Source organism: Panulirus ornatus, chromosome 2, assembly GCF_036320965.1.
Source record: "Panulirus ornatus isolate Po-2019 chromosome 2, ASM3632096v1, whole genome shotgun sequence".
NCBI classification, from domain to species: Eukaryota; Metazoa; Arthropoda; class Malacostraca; order Decapoda; family Palinuridae; genus Panulirus; species Panulirus ornatus.
This window is the reverse complement of record NC_092225.1, coordinates 52966384-52983821: the sequence shown is the minus strand read 5'-3', so window position 1 is coordinate 52983821 and position 17438 is coordinate 52966384. Positions and strand designations below refer to the sequence as shown.

Here is a 17438-nt window from a genome sequence, read left to right as displayed (position 1 = left end):
TCCAAAGTCTTTGAATCCCTCCTCAACTCCATATCCTCAGACGTCTTGAATCTCACAGTCTTCTTTCTGATCACCAGTATCGCTTCCGTAAAGCTAGATGCTATAATGATATTCTTTCCAATCTTACTAATGTCTGGTCATCATCCCTGAAAGATTTTGGGGAGTCATGTGTAGTTGCCCTTGACATATCCAAAGCTTTTGACGGGATGTGGCATCGGGGTCTCATCTCTAATCTTCCCTCTTTTGCCTTCCCTCCCTCTCAGTTTGCCGATCTGTCTCCATGATTGTTGATGGATCAGCCTCCACCCTCTCCATCAACAGCGGTGTCCCTCAAGGTTCTCTCCTGTTTCCTATACTTCTTCTCCTTTCTATCAGCGATTGTCTTTCTAACACAGATAAGCAAATGCACTCTTACGCCGACGACTCAACACTACATTCCTCTAATTTCTTCAGTTCTGCGCCGTCTTTTCTCACTCGATCTGCATCTCGTCATGACACAGCTTCCACAGTAAACGCAGACTTGGACAGGATATCTCAGTCGGGTAGACGAAATCTGGTTAAGGTAAACGCCTCCAAGACCCAATTTATACACATTTCTCTAAAGGAAATTCCCCGCAACTTTCCTTCTTCCCTTGACAGTGAACATACTTGATATTACTGTAACATCCATTATTTCTTGTAACCCGCTTATTACGGAAATAACTAAGTCTGTCTCTTAAGAAACTGAGAGTTCTGTTTAGATGTCGATATCTTTTTTCTTCATAACAGTTGCTGTGTTTATACAAGGGATTGATCCGTCCTTGTATGGAGTACTGCTCTCACATCTGGGTTGGTTCTAGCTCTGTATCCTTACTTGACAGAGTTCAGTCGAAAGCGGTCCGACTTATAAACTGTCCCAGGTTAACTTCCATACTTGACCCCCTTGCCCTACGCTACAATGTTGGTTCACTTCCTCTCTTCTATGGGTATTGCTTTGGTTTTTGCTCCCGAGAGCTCGCTGCTTGTGTGCCCCCAACCACTAGCTGGACCACGCAATACTCGGCAAGCTGCTGTGTCACATGATTACTGTGTGGCCATCAACATCTCAAGGGTGGGCCGTTTTGATGTCTGCTTTCCCAACACGTCGAAGCTTTGGAACTCCTCCCCTTCTAGTATCTTTCCCAATGATAACTATGACCTGGCACATTTCAAAAGACAGGTTTTTCACTTCGTCCAAAATTTGCAACTACTTTCCCTTGTCTCATGTTGCTTTTTCCCCCCTTTCATTAACATCTATGTGACATCAATTAAGGACCGTCCCTGATGTGGACTATTGGCCGTGACTGGAACCTCCAGCGGGAACAAAAAATTCAGTCTTTCTGTCTCACATTTAACACTTAGCAACACGTGACTCACACGACTTATTATTCCGAACTTTGGAGTTTGCTGAGTACGGTGAGCGGTGCGCGCTCACCGTGTCGAGGGACAGAACTCCGTCGTAGGTACTCCTATGCTCCCTGTCTCTCTCTCTCTCTCTCTCTCTCTCTCTCTCTCTCTCTCTCTCTCTCTCTCTCTCTCTCTCTGTTACATGTCAGTCAGCCCCCAGTCACGGTGACTGAAGCTTTCATTGAAAAGCCCTCCCCACCCCTCAAACCTCTATAAAATAAAGAGGATAAAAATGATTAGAAAAAAATTATTAGGAAGAGAAAAAAAAAATCATATTTGTTGAGGAAGTGTAGAGCTTGTCTCGTTGGACTAGGCTGGTGGTTCGCGTGAGACATCTCTCTCTCTGTGTGGGCAGCTGCAGCAGGACAGCGAGACACGTCTATCTCTGCACCGCGTCAACATATCTCTCTCGTCACAGCCACACGGTGGTGGTGGAGGACCTGCTCCTGGCGAGGCATCTGAGCTTCGTCGTCCGGATGATGGCGAGGCTTCTGAGCTTCGTCGTCCGGATGATGGCGAGGCTTCTGAGCTTCGTCGTCCGGATGATGGCGAGGCCTTTGAGCTTCGTCGTTCGGATGATAGCGAGGCTTCTGAGCTTCGTCGTCCGGATGATGGCGAGGCTTCTGAGCTTCGTCGTCCGGATGATGGCGAGGCCTTTGAGCTTCGTCGTTCGGATGATGGCGAGGCTTCTGAGCTTCGTCGTCCGGATGATGGCGAGGCTTCTGAGCTTCGTCGTCCGGATGATGGCGAGGCTTCTGAGCTTCGTCGTCCGGATGATGGCGAGGCTTCTGAGCTTCGTCGTTCGGATGATACCGAGGCTTCTGAGCTTCGTCGCCCGGATAATGCCCCAAGACGAGATGTAATTTTGTCGTAGTACGTTTTCTTTTGAGGCCTTCGTGGTGTAGCGGCTAGCGTTACTGACCATGAAGCACGCACACACGCACCCTTCGGGAGTTCGAATCCTACGGGTGGCAGTCGTCCCCGCAGTTCAACCCAGGTGTTCATCCTCCCTTCGAGGGAACTGGTCGATGAATGAGTACCTGGCTGAGGGTGGGTAGTGTGTATTTAGTGTGTGGGAGATGGCCACCATAAGGGTCCTCAGGGGCTGGTGGCCATCTGAGGGTGGAAAATGCGTGTGTGTGTGTGTCTGTGTAATCACTCGTGGACGCTGCTGTTGGTAATGCGTGGCAGAGCAAGGGCGCCAGGAGGCACCAGGTGCATTCTTGAAGGTGTCGAGCCCGAGGGGGAAGGGACAGTGGATCCCGTGACTTGGGGGTGAGAGATCCCAGGGGTGGGTTGGGATGGGTCGGGTACGGAAGGTAGGTGGGTGGAGACGGGTGAGGTGGTACGGGGAGGCACCTCGCTACTCAACACTTAGAAGGGAATTCTTCAAGGCATCTTTTAGGTCTACAATGTCGACCTGCTTCTTCACTTTACTGTGAACCAGAGTTTTCGAGGAATATCAAGGATGATATATATATATATATATATATATATATATATATATATATATATATATATATATATATATATATATATATATATATATATATATAATGACATTTATGTGACAACGAAAATGTATCGAGTATGGAAAAGTGAATTAGTAGAGTGATTAACCGAGGAAACTGATATAATTACCTTGGTATTACAGTAAAAGGTATCCTACGTTACGCAGAGCAGAGACGAAAGGGTTAGTGGGCATCAGGTCAACACAGAAACAAAATATAAAAGCAGTTTGGCTAAACCCCAGGGGAAAACAACAACACTAACATCTACTACAATCCCTGGCGAGTGTGGGGTGGGTAGAGTAGCAGTAGGGGCCGCGCGCCAGCATGGGTCTAAAGAGAATCTTACCAGTGTGTGGGCGGAGGCAGTGAGCTGTGCCAAGGACGTAGTAGGCTGGGGGCACCACGCTCCGTGTGAACACTGCACGTACAGACCGACCTCACCTGGAAGGAGGGACGTTGGCCGTCGCTGGGCGAGGACTGTCGCACGCCCGGATCCCCCGCACATATACAGACCAGCCTAACGTTGAGGATATGGCTCGTCACTAAGCAAGGGTTCCTGCATGCTGGGACCTCCCGTGCACCATGTCCTCTATACAGCTAAGACCTTAATTTAAGGTCAGGTGTATAACCAGCTGATGCGACCTTGAGTGAACTCTCCATACGGGCGACTTGGCGGAGCCGGTATTCGGTGTTGTGCTGTGTGGCAGGGACTACGTGTACTGATGTGTCAAGTGCATTTTCCATTAGCTATTCCTTAACACATCAGTTCTCTATTGATGGAGCTGACTCACTCATGATTCCCCCAGAATTTCCCTTGTACTTGTGAATTAAGGTATTATAATTATTAGTAGCAGGTGTGTTAAGATGCATGCCATGTTATTCCTAGAACTGTTGTTAGAATTAGATATTGAAAGTGAGTGGTTACAGTATGCTTGGCAGTCCATTGGCCTAGTTGGGTCATTAATGTCCTCATTATGGGGTTTTGATTTAATCCATGGCATATGGGCCCCCCCGTGGTAATCTTACCTGACCATTAGCTACTAACCAGTAACTACCAATCGCTTGTCTCTCTCTCTCTCTCTCTCTCTCTCTCTCTCTCTCTCTCTCTCTCTCTCTCTCTCTCTCTCTCTCTCTCTCTCTCTCTCTCTCATACGATCATATATATACGTATATATATATATATATATATATATATATATATATATCTTTTTCTTTTTTCTTTCAAATTATTCGCCATTTCCCGCGTTAGCGAGGTAGCGTTAAGAACAGAGGACTGGGCCTTTGAGGGAATATCCTCACCTGGCCCCCTTCTCTGTTCCTTCTTCTGGAATATATATATATATATATATATATATATATATATATATATATATATATATATATATATATATATATATATATATATGTGTGTGTGTGTGTGTGTGTGTGTATGTGTTTGCGTGTGTGTGTGTGTGTCTGTGTGCGCGTGTATGTATGTCTGCGTGTGTGTGTGTGTGTGTGTCATTATTTTCACTGTATTGATTCGCTGAGTCAGTTACGAGCGTGAGTGACCCCAGGTCCGTCCCTTGCCTCCCCCTCCCCTGGCAGGCGCAAGACCCGGATGGAGATGGTGCGCATCTCGGCCGCCGTCATGGGCATCGAGTTCTGCTACGCCGCCGAGACGGCCTTCGTGTCGCCCACGCTGCTCAAGATCGGCGTCAAGCACCGACACATGACGCTCATCTGGTGCCTCAGTCCCTTCATTGGCTTCTTCCTCACCCCGATCCTGGGCTCCCTCTCAGACAACTGCCGCTCCAAGCTGGGGCGAAGGCGGCCCTTCATCATCCTCCTCTCGATTGGCATTATCCTCGGTAAGTGGCATTGTTTTCATTCTGATGAGGATTATCCTTGGTAAGTGGCATTGTTTTTATTCAGATGATTATCCTCGGTAAGTGGCATTGTTTTCATTCTGATGAGGATTATCCTTGGTAAGTGGCATTGTTTTTATTCAGAATAGGATTATCCTCGGTAAGTGGCATTGTTTTCATTCAGAGGAGGATTATCCTCGGTAAGTGGCACTGGTTTTTTGTTTTTTTTTATTCAGAAGTGGATTATCCTCGGTAAGTGGTATAGTTTCTATTCAGAGGAGGATTATCCTCGGTAAGTGGCCTTGCTTTCATTCAGATGATTATCCTCGGTAAGTGGCATTGTTTTCTTTCAGTAGAGGATTATCCTCGGTAAGTGGCATTGTTTTCATTCAGATGATTATCCTCGGTAAGTGGCATGGTTTTCATTCAGAAGAAGATTATCCTCGGTAAGTGGCATTGTTTTCATTCAGATGATTATCCTCGGTAAGTGGCATTGTTTTCATTCAGAGGAGGATTATCCTCGGTAAGTGGCATTGTTTTTTTTTATTCAGATGATTATCCTTGGTAAGTGGCATTGTTTTCATTCAGAAGAGGATTATCCTCGGTAAATGGCCTAGTTTTCATTCAGAAGAGGATTATCCTCGGTAAGTGGCATTGTTTTCATTCAGAAGAGGATTATCCTCGGTAAGTGGTTTTGTTTTCATTCAGATAAGGATTATCCTTGGTGAGTGGCACTGTTTTCATTCAGATAAGGATTATCCTTGATAAGTGGCACTGTTTTCATTCAGGGGATTATCCTCGATAGGTGGCACTCGATTCATTCACAAGATTATCCTCGTTAAGTGGCGTTGTCGTGATTTTTGTGGATTATCCTCACTACAGGGCCGCTGGCTTGCCCGTGGAGGCCGTGTTGGTCGCATTCTAACCGTGATTGTCGACCAGGTTGCCGTCTCGTGTGACTGTAGGACTCATGAACCTCAGACAGAAGAGACAGTGTGTTTTGACTGTCACACCGTCAGTCACCCCGGCACTTGTAATGTGATTAGCCAGTCGAGGATGACAGCTCAAACTTGACTGATTGACTGATCAGCTCCACTGATTGACTGATTGACTGATCAACTCCACTGTCTCTGTCCCGTAGCATTAACGCCACAGATTTCACATTTCATCACCATTATTCTTTAATTCTCGTCCTTTCGTAGTTTATATATATATATATATATATATATATATATATATATATATATATATATATATATATGAAGTCTGTTGGGGATGAGAGAGCTTGGGAAGTGAGTCAGTTGTTGTTCGCTGATGATACAGCGCTGGTGGCGGATTCATGTGAGAAACTGCAGAAGCTGGTGACGGAGTTTGGTAAAGTGTGTGGAAGAAGAAAGTTAAGAGTAAATGTCAATAAGAGCAAGGTTATTAGGTACAGTAGGGTTGAGGGTCAAGTCAATTGGGAGGTGAGTTTGAATGGTGAGAGGCTGGAGGAAGTGAAGTGTTTTAGATATCTGGGAGTGGATCTGTCAGCGGATGGAACCATGGAAGCGGAAGTGGATCATAGGGTGGGGGAGGGGGCGAAAATTTTGGGAGCCTTGAAAAATGTGTGGAAGTCGAGAACATTATCCCGGAAAGCAAAAATGGGTATGTTTGAAGGAATAGTAGTTCCAACAATGTTGTATGGTTGCGAGGCGTGGGCTATGGATAGAGTTGTGCGTAGGAGGATGGATGTGCTGGAAATGAGATGTTTGAGGACAATGTGTGGTGTGAGGTGGTTTGATCGAGTAAGTAACGTAAGGGTGAGAGAGATGTGTGGAAATAAAAAGAGCGTGGTTGAGAGAGCAGAAGAGGGTGTTTTGAAATGGTTTGGGCACATGGAGAGAATGAGTGAGGAAAGATTGACCAGGAGGATATATGTGTCGGAGGTGGAGGGAACGAGGAGAAGAGGGAGACCAAATTGGAGGTGGAAAGATGGAGTGAAAAGGATTTTGTGTGATCGGGGCCTGAACATGCAGGAGGGTGAAAGGAGGGCAAGGAATAGAGTGAATTGGAGCGATGTGGTATACAGGGGTTGACGTGCTGTCAGTGGATTGAATCAAGGCATGTGAAGCGTCTGGGGTAAACCATGGAAAGCTGTGTAGGTATGTATATTTGCGTGTGTGGACGTGTGTATGTACATGTGTATGGGGGGGGTTGGGCCATTTCTTTCGTCTGTTTCCTTGCGCTACCTCGCAAACGCGGGAGACAGCGACAAAGTATAAAAAAAAAAAAAAAAAAAAAATATATATATATATATATATATATATATATATATATATATATATATATATATATATATATATATATATATATATAAGTCTTTTTGCATCAATTAGATCAATCTATATTGTATTTGCCTCAAAATCATTATTATTTACCAAAATTCATTTCCATCCCATTTTTTTTTTTTATATCTATTTATCCCTACAGTTATTGTGTTCTCTCCTGGGGTTCATGTTTACCCATAAACCAGGCCGTCTCATCAGTTATCGTCCCCGTCTCATCAGTTATCGTCCCCGTCTCGTTATCGTCTCCGTCTCATCAGTTATCGTCCCCGTCTCATCAGTTATCGTCCCCGTCTCATCAGTTATCGTCCCCGTCTCATCAGTTATCGTCCCCGTCTCGTTATCGTCTCCGTCTCATCAGTTATCGTCTCCGTCTCATCAGTTATCGTCCCCGTCTCATCAGTTATCGTCCCCGTCTCATCAGTTATCGTCCCCGTCTCATCAGTTATCGTCCCTGTCTCATCAGTTATCGTCCCCGTCTCATCAGTTATCGTCCCCGTCTCATCAGTTATCGTCCCCGTCTCATCAGTTATCGTCCCCGTCTCATCAGTTATCGTCCCCGTCTCATCAGTTATCGTCCCCGTCTCATCAGTTATCGTCCCCGTCTCATCAGTTATCGTCCCCGTCTCATCAGTTATCGTCTCCGTCTCATCAGTTATCTTCCCCGTCTCATCAGTTATCGTCCCCGTCTCATCAGTTATCGTCCCCGTCTCATCAGTTATCTTCCCCGTCTCATCCGTTATCGTCCCCGTCTCATCAGTTATCGTCTCCGTCTCATCAGTTATCGTCCCCGTCTCATCAGTTATCGTCTCCGTCTCATCAGTTATCGTCCCACGTACTGAGTGCCAGATTTTGACACCGTTGGCTCCGTTCATCTGTTCCCTCACCCGTCCCTTCCACTTGCTGCCTCCTCTTCCCTCTCTCTCTCTCTCTCTCTCTCTCTCTCTCTCTCTCTCTCTCTCTCTCTCTCTCTCTCTCTCTCTCTCTCTCCCTCCCTCCTGAGCCCTGTAGTAAGGTGCCTGAGTGAGTTTTCGTGTCATGTTGGAGGCCCAGTATTTACAAGCCAGTCCGAACCCGCCATATATATATATATATATATATATATATATATATATATATATATATATATATATATAATACTTAACCGCCGTCTCCCACGTTAGCGAGTTAGCGCAAGGAAACAGACGAGGAATGGCCCAACCCACCCACACATACACATGTACATACTTCCCATGTTGCTTAAATTCTTTAATGTAAATGTTGCCTTCAGCAACAATAATACTATAAAGAATATCTTAATAAGGAAATCGCCAGAAAGTTCTCCTGGGTGCACATATAAAGTGCCATGTTGAAATTGTGATAAGTTTTATGTTGGGCAGACTGGTAAGGATCTTTCTGTTAGACTTAAGCAACATAAATATAGTATAAGAACAGGAAAAGAATCAAAATGCCTTGTTTAATCCCGTTAAAAACTATTACCATTGTATTGACTGGAGTAATGCCATCTCAGTTATTAACTCTTAACTCCAGTACCACGAGAAATATCATTGAATCTTCTATTACTAAGTACACATAGAATTATAATCTTAATATTAGTGATGGTCTATACAAATTGGATAACTATACTGTTGATAAAATTTGTAAACATTTCTCCTTGTCCACATAATAAGTTTATGATACGCTCGTTGTTTGTCTTAGACAATCGCATGTTTACCAAATAGCGTCCTAGCTACGTCTCTTCGTTGTATATCGACTTATATTTCTCTCTTGTGTATCCCCAAATGATGTGATTATTACACGAAAGTGCACTTGGGAACTTAGCGTGTTTTATTTTCCCCATGGACTCATAGAAATATACTTGATCACGCATAAAATTGTGATCCTTTCCTACATGTACATACATAAACGCCCACACACGCACATATACATACCTATACATTTCAACGTATATACTTATACATACACAGACATGTACATATATATACATGTACATATCATACTTGCTGCCTTCATCCATTTCCGTCGCCACCCCGCCACACACGAATAGCATCCCCCCAACCCCCAACCCTACCTACAGCGAGGCAGCGCCAGGAGCAGACAAAAAAAAAAAAAAAGAAAAAAAAAAAAAAAGGCCACATTCGTTCACACTCAGTCTCTAGCTGTCATGTATAATGCACCGAAACCACAGCTCCCTTTCCACATCCAGGCCCCACAAAACTTTCCATATATAAGAACAGAGGACTGGGCCTTTGAGGGAATATCCTCACCTGGCCCCCTTCTCTGTTCCTTCTTTTGGAAAATAAAAAAAACGAGAGGGGAGGATTTCTAGCCCCCCGCTCCCTCCCCTTTTAGTCGCCTTCTACGACACGCAGGGAATACGTGGGAAGTATTCTTTCTCCCCTATCCCCAGGGATATATATATATATATATATATATATATATATATACATACGAACAAAGTGCATATGAACGCGCACCTTCATAGAACATACAAACCTCCAACAGCCAGGATCGAACCCGGGACTCCTGTGCAACAGGCGGGCGATCATAGCCCAGCGGTAACGCTCCCGCCTGTTGCACAGGGGTCCCAGGTTCGATCCTGGCTGTTGGAGGTTTGTATGATATATATATATATATATATATATATATATATATATATATATATATATATATATATATATATATATATATATTCGTACACCTCTGATTCCTGCCTTGTTCACTGCTGACGTATGTGGCCCTTTGCGTGATGAGTACAGTATACGAGAGGGTATGTTCCATGAGTCCCACCGCCATAGTATGATGAGTATACTAGTGGGTATGTTCCATGAGTCCCACCGCCATAGTATGATGAGTATACTAGTGGGTATGTTCCATGAGTCACGACACAGCTGACAGTAAAACATTCTACATCAGAGCCATTTTTTTATACAAAACTAGCAGTAGCTTGCAAGAGCCATTTGGTTATACAAAACTGACAATAAACATCCTACACCAGAGCCATTTATTTATACAAAACTGACAGTGAACATCCTACATCAGAGCCATTTATTTATACAAAACTGACAGTGAACATCCTACACCAGAGCCATTTATTTATACAAAACTGACAGTGAACATCCTACACCAGAGCCATTTATTTATACAAAACTGACAGTGAACATCCTACATCAGAGCCATTTATTTATACAAAACTGACAGTGAACATCCTACACCAGAGCCATTTATTTATACAAAACTGACAGTGAACATCCTACATCAGAGCCATTTATTTATACGACACTTTTCATTGTCATGGTAGAAGACGTCTTGTGTCCCCGCCCCTCCCACCAGCCAGCTGACCACGGTCGACCTCAGCACACAAGGGTCTCTCTCTCTCTCTCTCTCTCTCTCTCTCTCTCTCTCTCTCTCTCTCTCTCTCTCTCTCTCTCTCTCTCAACCTGCCTTACCTCCAGACTGGGGTCAAGTTTTCTGCCGCTACGCGTCTCGGGGTTAGACGCGCGTGCATTGGGAGCTCATTTGCATACCGGATATAGGCCCGCCGAGGTGGCCTCATTACTGGGCTTCTCTCGGACACCTTCCGGCACTGGTAATGATGTGTGGGGGAGGCGGAGGAGGGGAAGGGGGAAGGAAGAGGAGGAGGAGGAGGAGGAGAAGAGGAAGGGAGGAGGAGGAGAAGAGGAAGGGAGGAGGAGAAGAAGGGGGTTAGGGGGAAGGTGCAATGGATAAGGTTGTGGAGAAGACGACAATGGAAGAGTTGGAGATAGAAACAGGAAAGTGTAAATGAAACAGAAGGGTAAATGTGTAAATGAATTCTCTTGCATGTAAAAGAAATAGACAGTTGATATGAAAGTCTTGAATGTAAAAGAAACTGTAAAAGTGTGAAACATAAACTATGCAATAAGTAGGTTATACTGTAAAAGAAACAGAGGGAGGGGTATAAAAGAAACGGGAGGGGGGGGGGGGAAGTAGAGTGTAAAAGAAGGAGAGTTTAGGACGTAAGAGAGACGGTATTGGGTGTAAAAGAAACAGGGTGTTGGATGTCAAAAAGAATCGAATCGTTAGTTGTAAATGAAAGATAGGGTTACGTGCATAAGAAAAAGGGAGTAAGAGAAGCTGAGGGTAAGATGTAAAAGAAACAGAGGATAATGTGTAAAAGAAACAAAAAGTAAGGTTTAGCAAAGAAAATGAATTTAGGATGTAAAATAACAGGAGGTTGGGTGTAAAAGAAACAGGGGGTAGGGTGTAAAAGAATCAATCGATAGGGGTGTATTAGAAACAGACCTGTGGGTGTAAAACGAAACAAAGACTACGGTGTAAAAGAGACAAATGATTAGATGTAAAAGATACAATAAAAAGGATGGAACACAGATTGCTGGGACGAAGTTAGAAAAAAAAGATATATACACAAAATCCGAAGGAGCAAGACGGAAATAAATGAGAAAAATATAGATAATGATGAGTTAAAAGAGAGAGAGAGAGAGAGAGAGAGAGAGAGAGAGAGAGAGAGAGAGAGAGAGAGAGAGAGAGAGAGAGAGATAGTGAGTAAGACCCATGAATAATTACGAGCAGTAAAGAGAAGGGAATTATGGAACGGGGAATAAGATGGGGTACCTGATCTGTGTCGCGAGGACCTCAGGCTAGACGAACCTTGCCCACCGTAGTGTTACCCCACCAGGAACACCTTCAGGTGTGCCCCACAACACACACCCACACACACACACACACACACACACACACACACCTGGGCTGACCAGCAGACACTAGGGCGGTGTGTCACTGGTCAGGTGTTCTGTGCTTCAACGCTGACCATCAGGGCAGGAGACACCTCTCACATCCTGGAAATCCTCCAGTTCAAGGTTAACATTGGGACATTGTTGCTGCTTACACTCGCTCATATAATGGTCGGTCTGTGTCGTGGACGTGGAGGATGAGTTTGTCGCTCCTTGAGTATTTTTATTTATTTCTTTTTTTACTGATTAAGGAGTGTGGATTCAGCGTCTGTGTGTGTCATATGCACACACACGCTAGGATTGTATGGGAAGGATTATGTAAGGAGGAGAAACTAGTGTGGAAATTAGTAAATATAAGAAAGACAAGATAGAGTAACCAAGACAAGGAAGGTGAGAAGGAACGTGGATGAAAGTGTCACCATCAACACATGAATATGTGTGTGATGATGAGACGAACAGCCATCGCTTGAAGGGTGTTGGGAGGTCTCCCACCGCCACTGTGGATGAAGGGAGTGAGGGAGGGAAGGAGAGAATAAGAGGGAGAAGAAAGAAGGAAAAGACAGGACAGAAGGAAGAAAGTAAATGTAAAGGAAGGAGGAAAGGAACTGTGGAGGATGTTAGGGAGAGAGAGGGGGAATGAGGGTTCTCACCAGAACCAGTTAATGACTGGATCCACTCACTGGTGCTCCAGTCACCAGCTTGGTGCCTCGCGCCACGCCCCAGGGCCACCACCGCAGCCACACACACACCTACAGGTCGAGGTAGTTAAAGAAGGAAAGCCAAGAATGGAGTCTGGAAATATATCTCGGAAAAAAAAAGTTTAGATTTATCTCGGTTGATGATGATATGAGTTCAGACGAGCCATCGTATTGGAGGTCCCCATTTTGGGTATTTCTTCATCAACCATTTAGGCGTCTTCACCACCAGCCGGTAAGGTCCTGGTACTTACCTGCAGACACTAGTCATTTAAATACTTGTGAGCAGAGTGACCAGGGGTCGTACTATCCAGGTAATGACTTTCATCACTCACCAGGGACTGAGACGGTAGAGTAATCTGGACCATTTCTCCAGGCGTCCTCCCCACAGACCATTTAGATACCTTTGGGCAAAGAACAAAGACCTCTTGGAATCACTGAGCCACAGATCAAGCCTTCAGCAGTCATTTGAAAAAAAAAACTGGGCCTCTCCCCAGGGTTCTAAGATGAGCCTAAACGTCATAGATCACAAAGGAAGAGCTGTGTATCATTTATCACGGCCGTCAGCAACGAGATGGACACCTTTTCAGCCAAAGACACGCTTGTCCCATGGTTAGGGCCTTAGGTTCCTAATTAGAACCCATGTACACTCATGAAACCCTGTACAGGATGTCGAAGCCGTGGTCACAAATCAAGCCCGCCTGATTATCGGTTCATTACATGCACGATCGTCAGTCGAGGGAACACGTCCTCCCCTGATGGTGCAGGCTGTGAGGGGAGGTTCACAAGGGCGGACGTCTGTCTCCGTTTTAGTTAGGCTGGAGGCGCTCGATCGCTCACTGGTCGTCAGCAGGAACCTGTGTACGTCAGCGGAGACAGCGTCTTTATTTCACAACCCCTTGAGCACGACGGTACGACCCATGAGTACGACGTTACGATCATTAAACACAAGGACGGTACAACTCCTGGTTATGTTACAAGCTTGACCTTTAATCCTTAAGGTCAGACCTTAAGCTAGGCCAGTCTGTACCCAAAGGTCGGCCCGTTGTGTTCACAGAGGTAAAAGATGCACCGTACACTGTGACACTGTTTAGTTCATGGTCAACAAAACCACACACCACAACACAAACAGTTTATATATATATATATATATATATATATATATATATATATATATATATATATATATATATATATATATATACAATTAAGTGATCTATGTAGTATATATAAGATATCAATCCATAAGTCTGTTATCAGTGTTCTACATGAATTGATATATAAGGTGTAGTAAGTGATGATGTCTGATTATAGAAGAGAGGATGAAGTGGACTAAGCTGTGAGTGGGTATGTATGATAAAAGAAGAAGAAGAGGAAAGAAGAAAGAAGAAGAAAAAAGAAGAAGGAAGAAGAAGAAGAAGGAAGACATTGTATATCCATTCCTTGTCAGAATGTTTACATTGTTCTCCTGTTGATGTTGAAGGTTGAGGCCACGGTCCTCAGATGTTTAGTCTCGGGGGAACACTTCATGCTGACGTTGTGAAGCCATGTAGGTGGAGGCTGGAGTGTGGGAGAGCCAGTGGGTGAAGGACAGGAAGAGGATACCAGCAGCAGGAAAGACGCTGCAGCCCCAGAGCAGTTGGTGCGTGAAGCGATTGTGCGGTAGCAGCAGGCTGACCGCCACACACACACACACACACACACACACACACACACACACACATACTCCACCACCACATCTGCTACACCACCATCACCACCACCTCAACGATATCTGCTGCACCACTTCAACCACTACCACGTCTGCCACACCACCACCACAGCCATATTTCCCATGCGTGCCATGGCTACCACAACACCATCACAACTCTATGTGCCACACACACACACACACACCGCATGGGGGACTGATTACGAAGTTGGATGCACCAGGCAGGAATGGTCGGGTGAGAGAGAGAGAGAGAGAGAGAGAGAGAGAGAGAGAGAGAGAGAGAGAGAGAGAGAGAGAGAGAGAGAGAGACTCCTTCACCTGATAGAAGATCGTCGCAGTGGAATGGAAAAGGAGTCATCTGTACCTGGGTTGGGGGTCACCACTGGCGTACGGCAGGGTCCAGTCCTGGGACCGTAACTCTTCGTGATCCGTGTCAGTGACCTGCCAGAGGGTATGGACTCCTACCTGAGCATGTTTGCTGGTGATGCGAAGGTCACAGGGAAGTGAAAATTAGGGAGGATTGCACCATCCTTACAAGGGGACCTAGACAGACACCAAAGTTGGTCTGAAACATGAGGTTCATCCCGGGTAGATGTAGGGTAATGAGGATGGGACACAGCGAGAGAAGGCCAGGTTCTGTATATCATCCAGCGAGACATAAGCCAAAGGAAACTGGGTGAGTAAGAGAACGACTTGGGAGTGGACATCGTCCCAGACCTGTCGCCAGAGTCCCACATTAGGAGAATACTTGAGGAAAACGACTGTGTGTGCTGGCAAATATTAGAATATCTTCAAGTCCACGGGTGAAGAAATATTTGGCAAGCTGTGCATTTAATAGGGAAGATCCAGAGGATGTCAACAAAGATGGTGCCAGGAATAAGAAAGCTGAGTCACAGGGAATGGCTTAGAGGCTTTAGATTTGCCCACCTTGGAAGAGAGAAGAATGAGGAGTGACTTGATCCCGATGATTAGATTTCTTGAAATGATTATCACGTAGAGACTGAACAGTGATGAAGCAAGCACCGGACAGTGACGCGATGTTAGGCAAGAAACTTAAGAAAAGACGTGAAGTAGTTTGAGGATGTAGAAGTAATGAATGAGGACGTGATCAAGTGTAGACAGCATACATACGAGGTTGTTTGGTAGGAGAGACATTTCAAGAGTTTTGGTTGGTTGGCACACGAGTGTAAGACGCCCCCCCCCCCATTTACAGTGCAAATAGGGAACGACACACTCCTCCTCCTTCTCCACCACATCTCCCACACACACAGTCCACCATCACCGTCACATCACATCATCCCTGGCTGGACGCCTCAAGTTTTCATGGACGTACGGACTTGGTCCGTCACGCGTCACTCGTCTTCCAGTGACTGGGGGGATGAATCCTCGTCCTCACGTGTCGTCTTCCTCACCTGGACGAAACCCCTTCACGTCACAGCTCGTCTGGACGTGTCGTTTTTCTCACCTGGACGAACCATGATGTTTCTCACGCCCGTTTCTACCATCATCTCTCACTATCTCTCGTTGATTAAGCTAATAGACTTAATTAATCTGATTGACTGACGGTACGATCCTTGAGCAATAGCGGAGGAATCCTTGACCACGACGGTACGATCCTTGACCAGGACGGTACGATCCTTGAGCACGATGGTACGATCTTTGACCACGACGGTACGATCCTTGACCACGACGGTACGATCCTTGAGCGCGATGGTACGATCCTTGACCACGACGGTACGATCCTTGACCACGACGGTACGATACTTGACCACGACGGTACGATCCTTGACCACGACGGTACGATACTTGACCACGACGGTACGATCCTTGAGCACGACGGTACGATCTTTGACCACGACGGTACGATCCTTGACCACGACGGTACGATCCTTGAGCACGATGGTACGATCTTTGACCACGACGGTACGATCCTTGAGCACGACGGTACGATCCTTGAGCGCGATGGTACGATCCTTGACCACGACGGTACGATCCTTGACCACGACGGTACGATACTTGACCACGACGGTACGATCCTTGACACGATAGTTCGACCCTTGAGTATGATGGTGTGTTTATGACCTCCACATTCGTTAAGGGTCACGTCAAAGACCAGGGCATGATAGCCTAGGGTCGTACCGTCGTGTTCAAGGAACATATTGTCGTGATCAAGGGAAGTACCATCACTGTCAAAGATCGTACCGTTGTGCTCAAGGATTGTACCGTCGTGGTCAAGGATCGTACAGTCGTGGTCAAGGACCATACCGTCGTGTTCAAAGATCGTACCGTCGTGCTCAAGGATCGTACCGTCGTGCTCAGGGATCGTACCGTTGTGCTCAAGGGTCGTACCGTCGTGTTCAAGGATCATACCGTCGTGCTCAGGGATCATACCGTCGTGTTCAAGGATCGTACCGTCGTGTTCAAGGGTCGTACCGTCGTGTTCAAGAATCGTACCGTTGTGCTCAAGGATCGTACCGTCATGTTCAAGGATCGTACCGTCGTGTTCAAGGATCGTATCGTGCTCAAGGATCGTACCGTCGTGCTCAGGGATCGTACCGTCGTGCTCAGGGATCGTACCGTCGTCTTTAAGGGTCGTACCGTCGTGTTCAAGAGTCGTACCGTCGTCCTCAAGGATCGTACCATCGTGCTCAAGGGTCGTACCGTCGTGTTCAAGGAGCTGATTAATTATCAGTAGGATGACTGACGTAACCCTCTCCTGCCTTGAGCATGGACACTTAACTTTAAGACAGACGTAATTAATGGCTCATTAGAGCCCCACATATCACCCTTTTATAATCACCTAGAGAGCAAATACCTTTAATAGTCAGGTACAGTCATGTGATCTTTCAAACCCTTTGAGCCACAAAAACATTAAGGTAATTCCAAACAATTGACCTCTAACTCCTCGCTAACTAATTACCAAGAACCACTTAACTCGTTCAAACCACTGGAAAGTGTTCGAAAGCCTTCCTTCCCGACTTTGTGGAGGGATTTGGCCTCAGATTTCTACGTCTATGTGTTTTGGGATATGTACGTAGATCCCACGACTGTGTGGGGACTGCGTTCACATTGACGATGTTGCTTCGGCCTCTCTCTCTCTCTCTCTCTCTCTCTCTCTCTCTCTCTCTCTCTCTCTCTCTCTCTCTCTCTCTCTCTCTCTCTCTCTCCGCCATTTCCCGTGTTAGCGAG

General features: G+C 45.7%; 1 protein-coding gene across 4 annotated transcripts in view; it reads left to right on the top strand.

The window, feature by feature from the left end:
* Window positions 1–17438, top strand: part of LOC139756413 (membrane-associated transporter protein-like) — a 256616-nt gene that overhangs the window by 191805 nt on the left and 47373 nt on the right. For all 4 annotated transcript variants that reach the window (XM_071675871.1, XM_071675855.1, XM_071675848.1 and 1 more), the window contains one exon: window positions 4524–4786. In XM_071675871.1, coding sequence (XP_071531972.1) covers window positions 4537–4786 — 250 coding nt within the window. In that variant the 5' untranslated portion in view covers window positions 4524–4536. The remainder of the gene's footprint in view (window positions 1–4523; window positions 4787–17438) is intronic.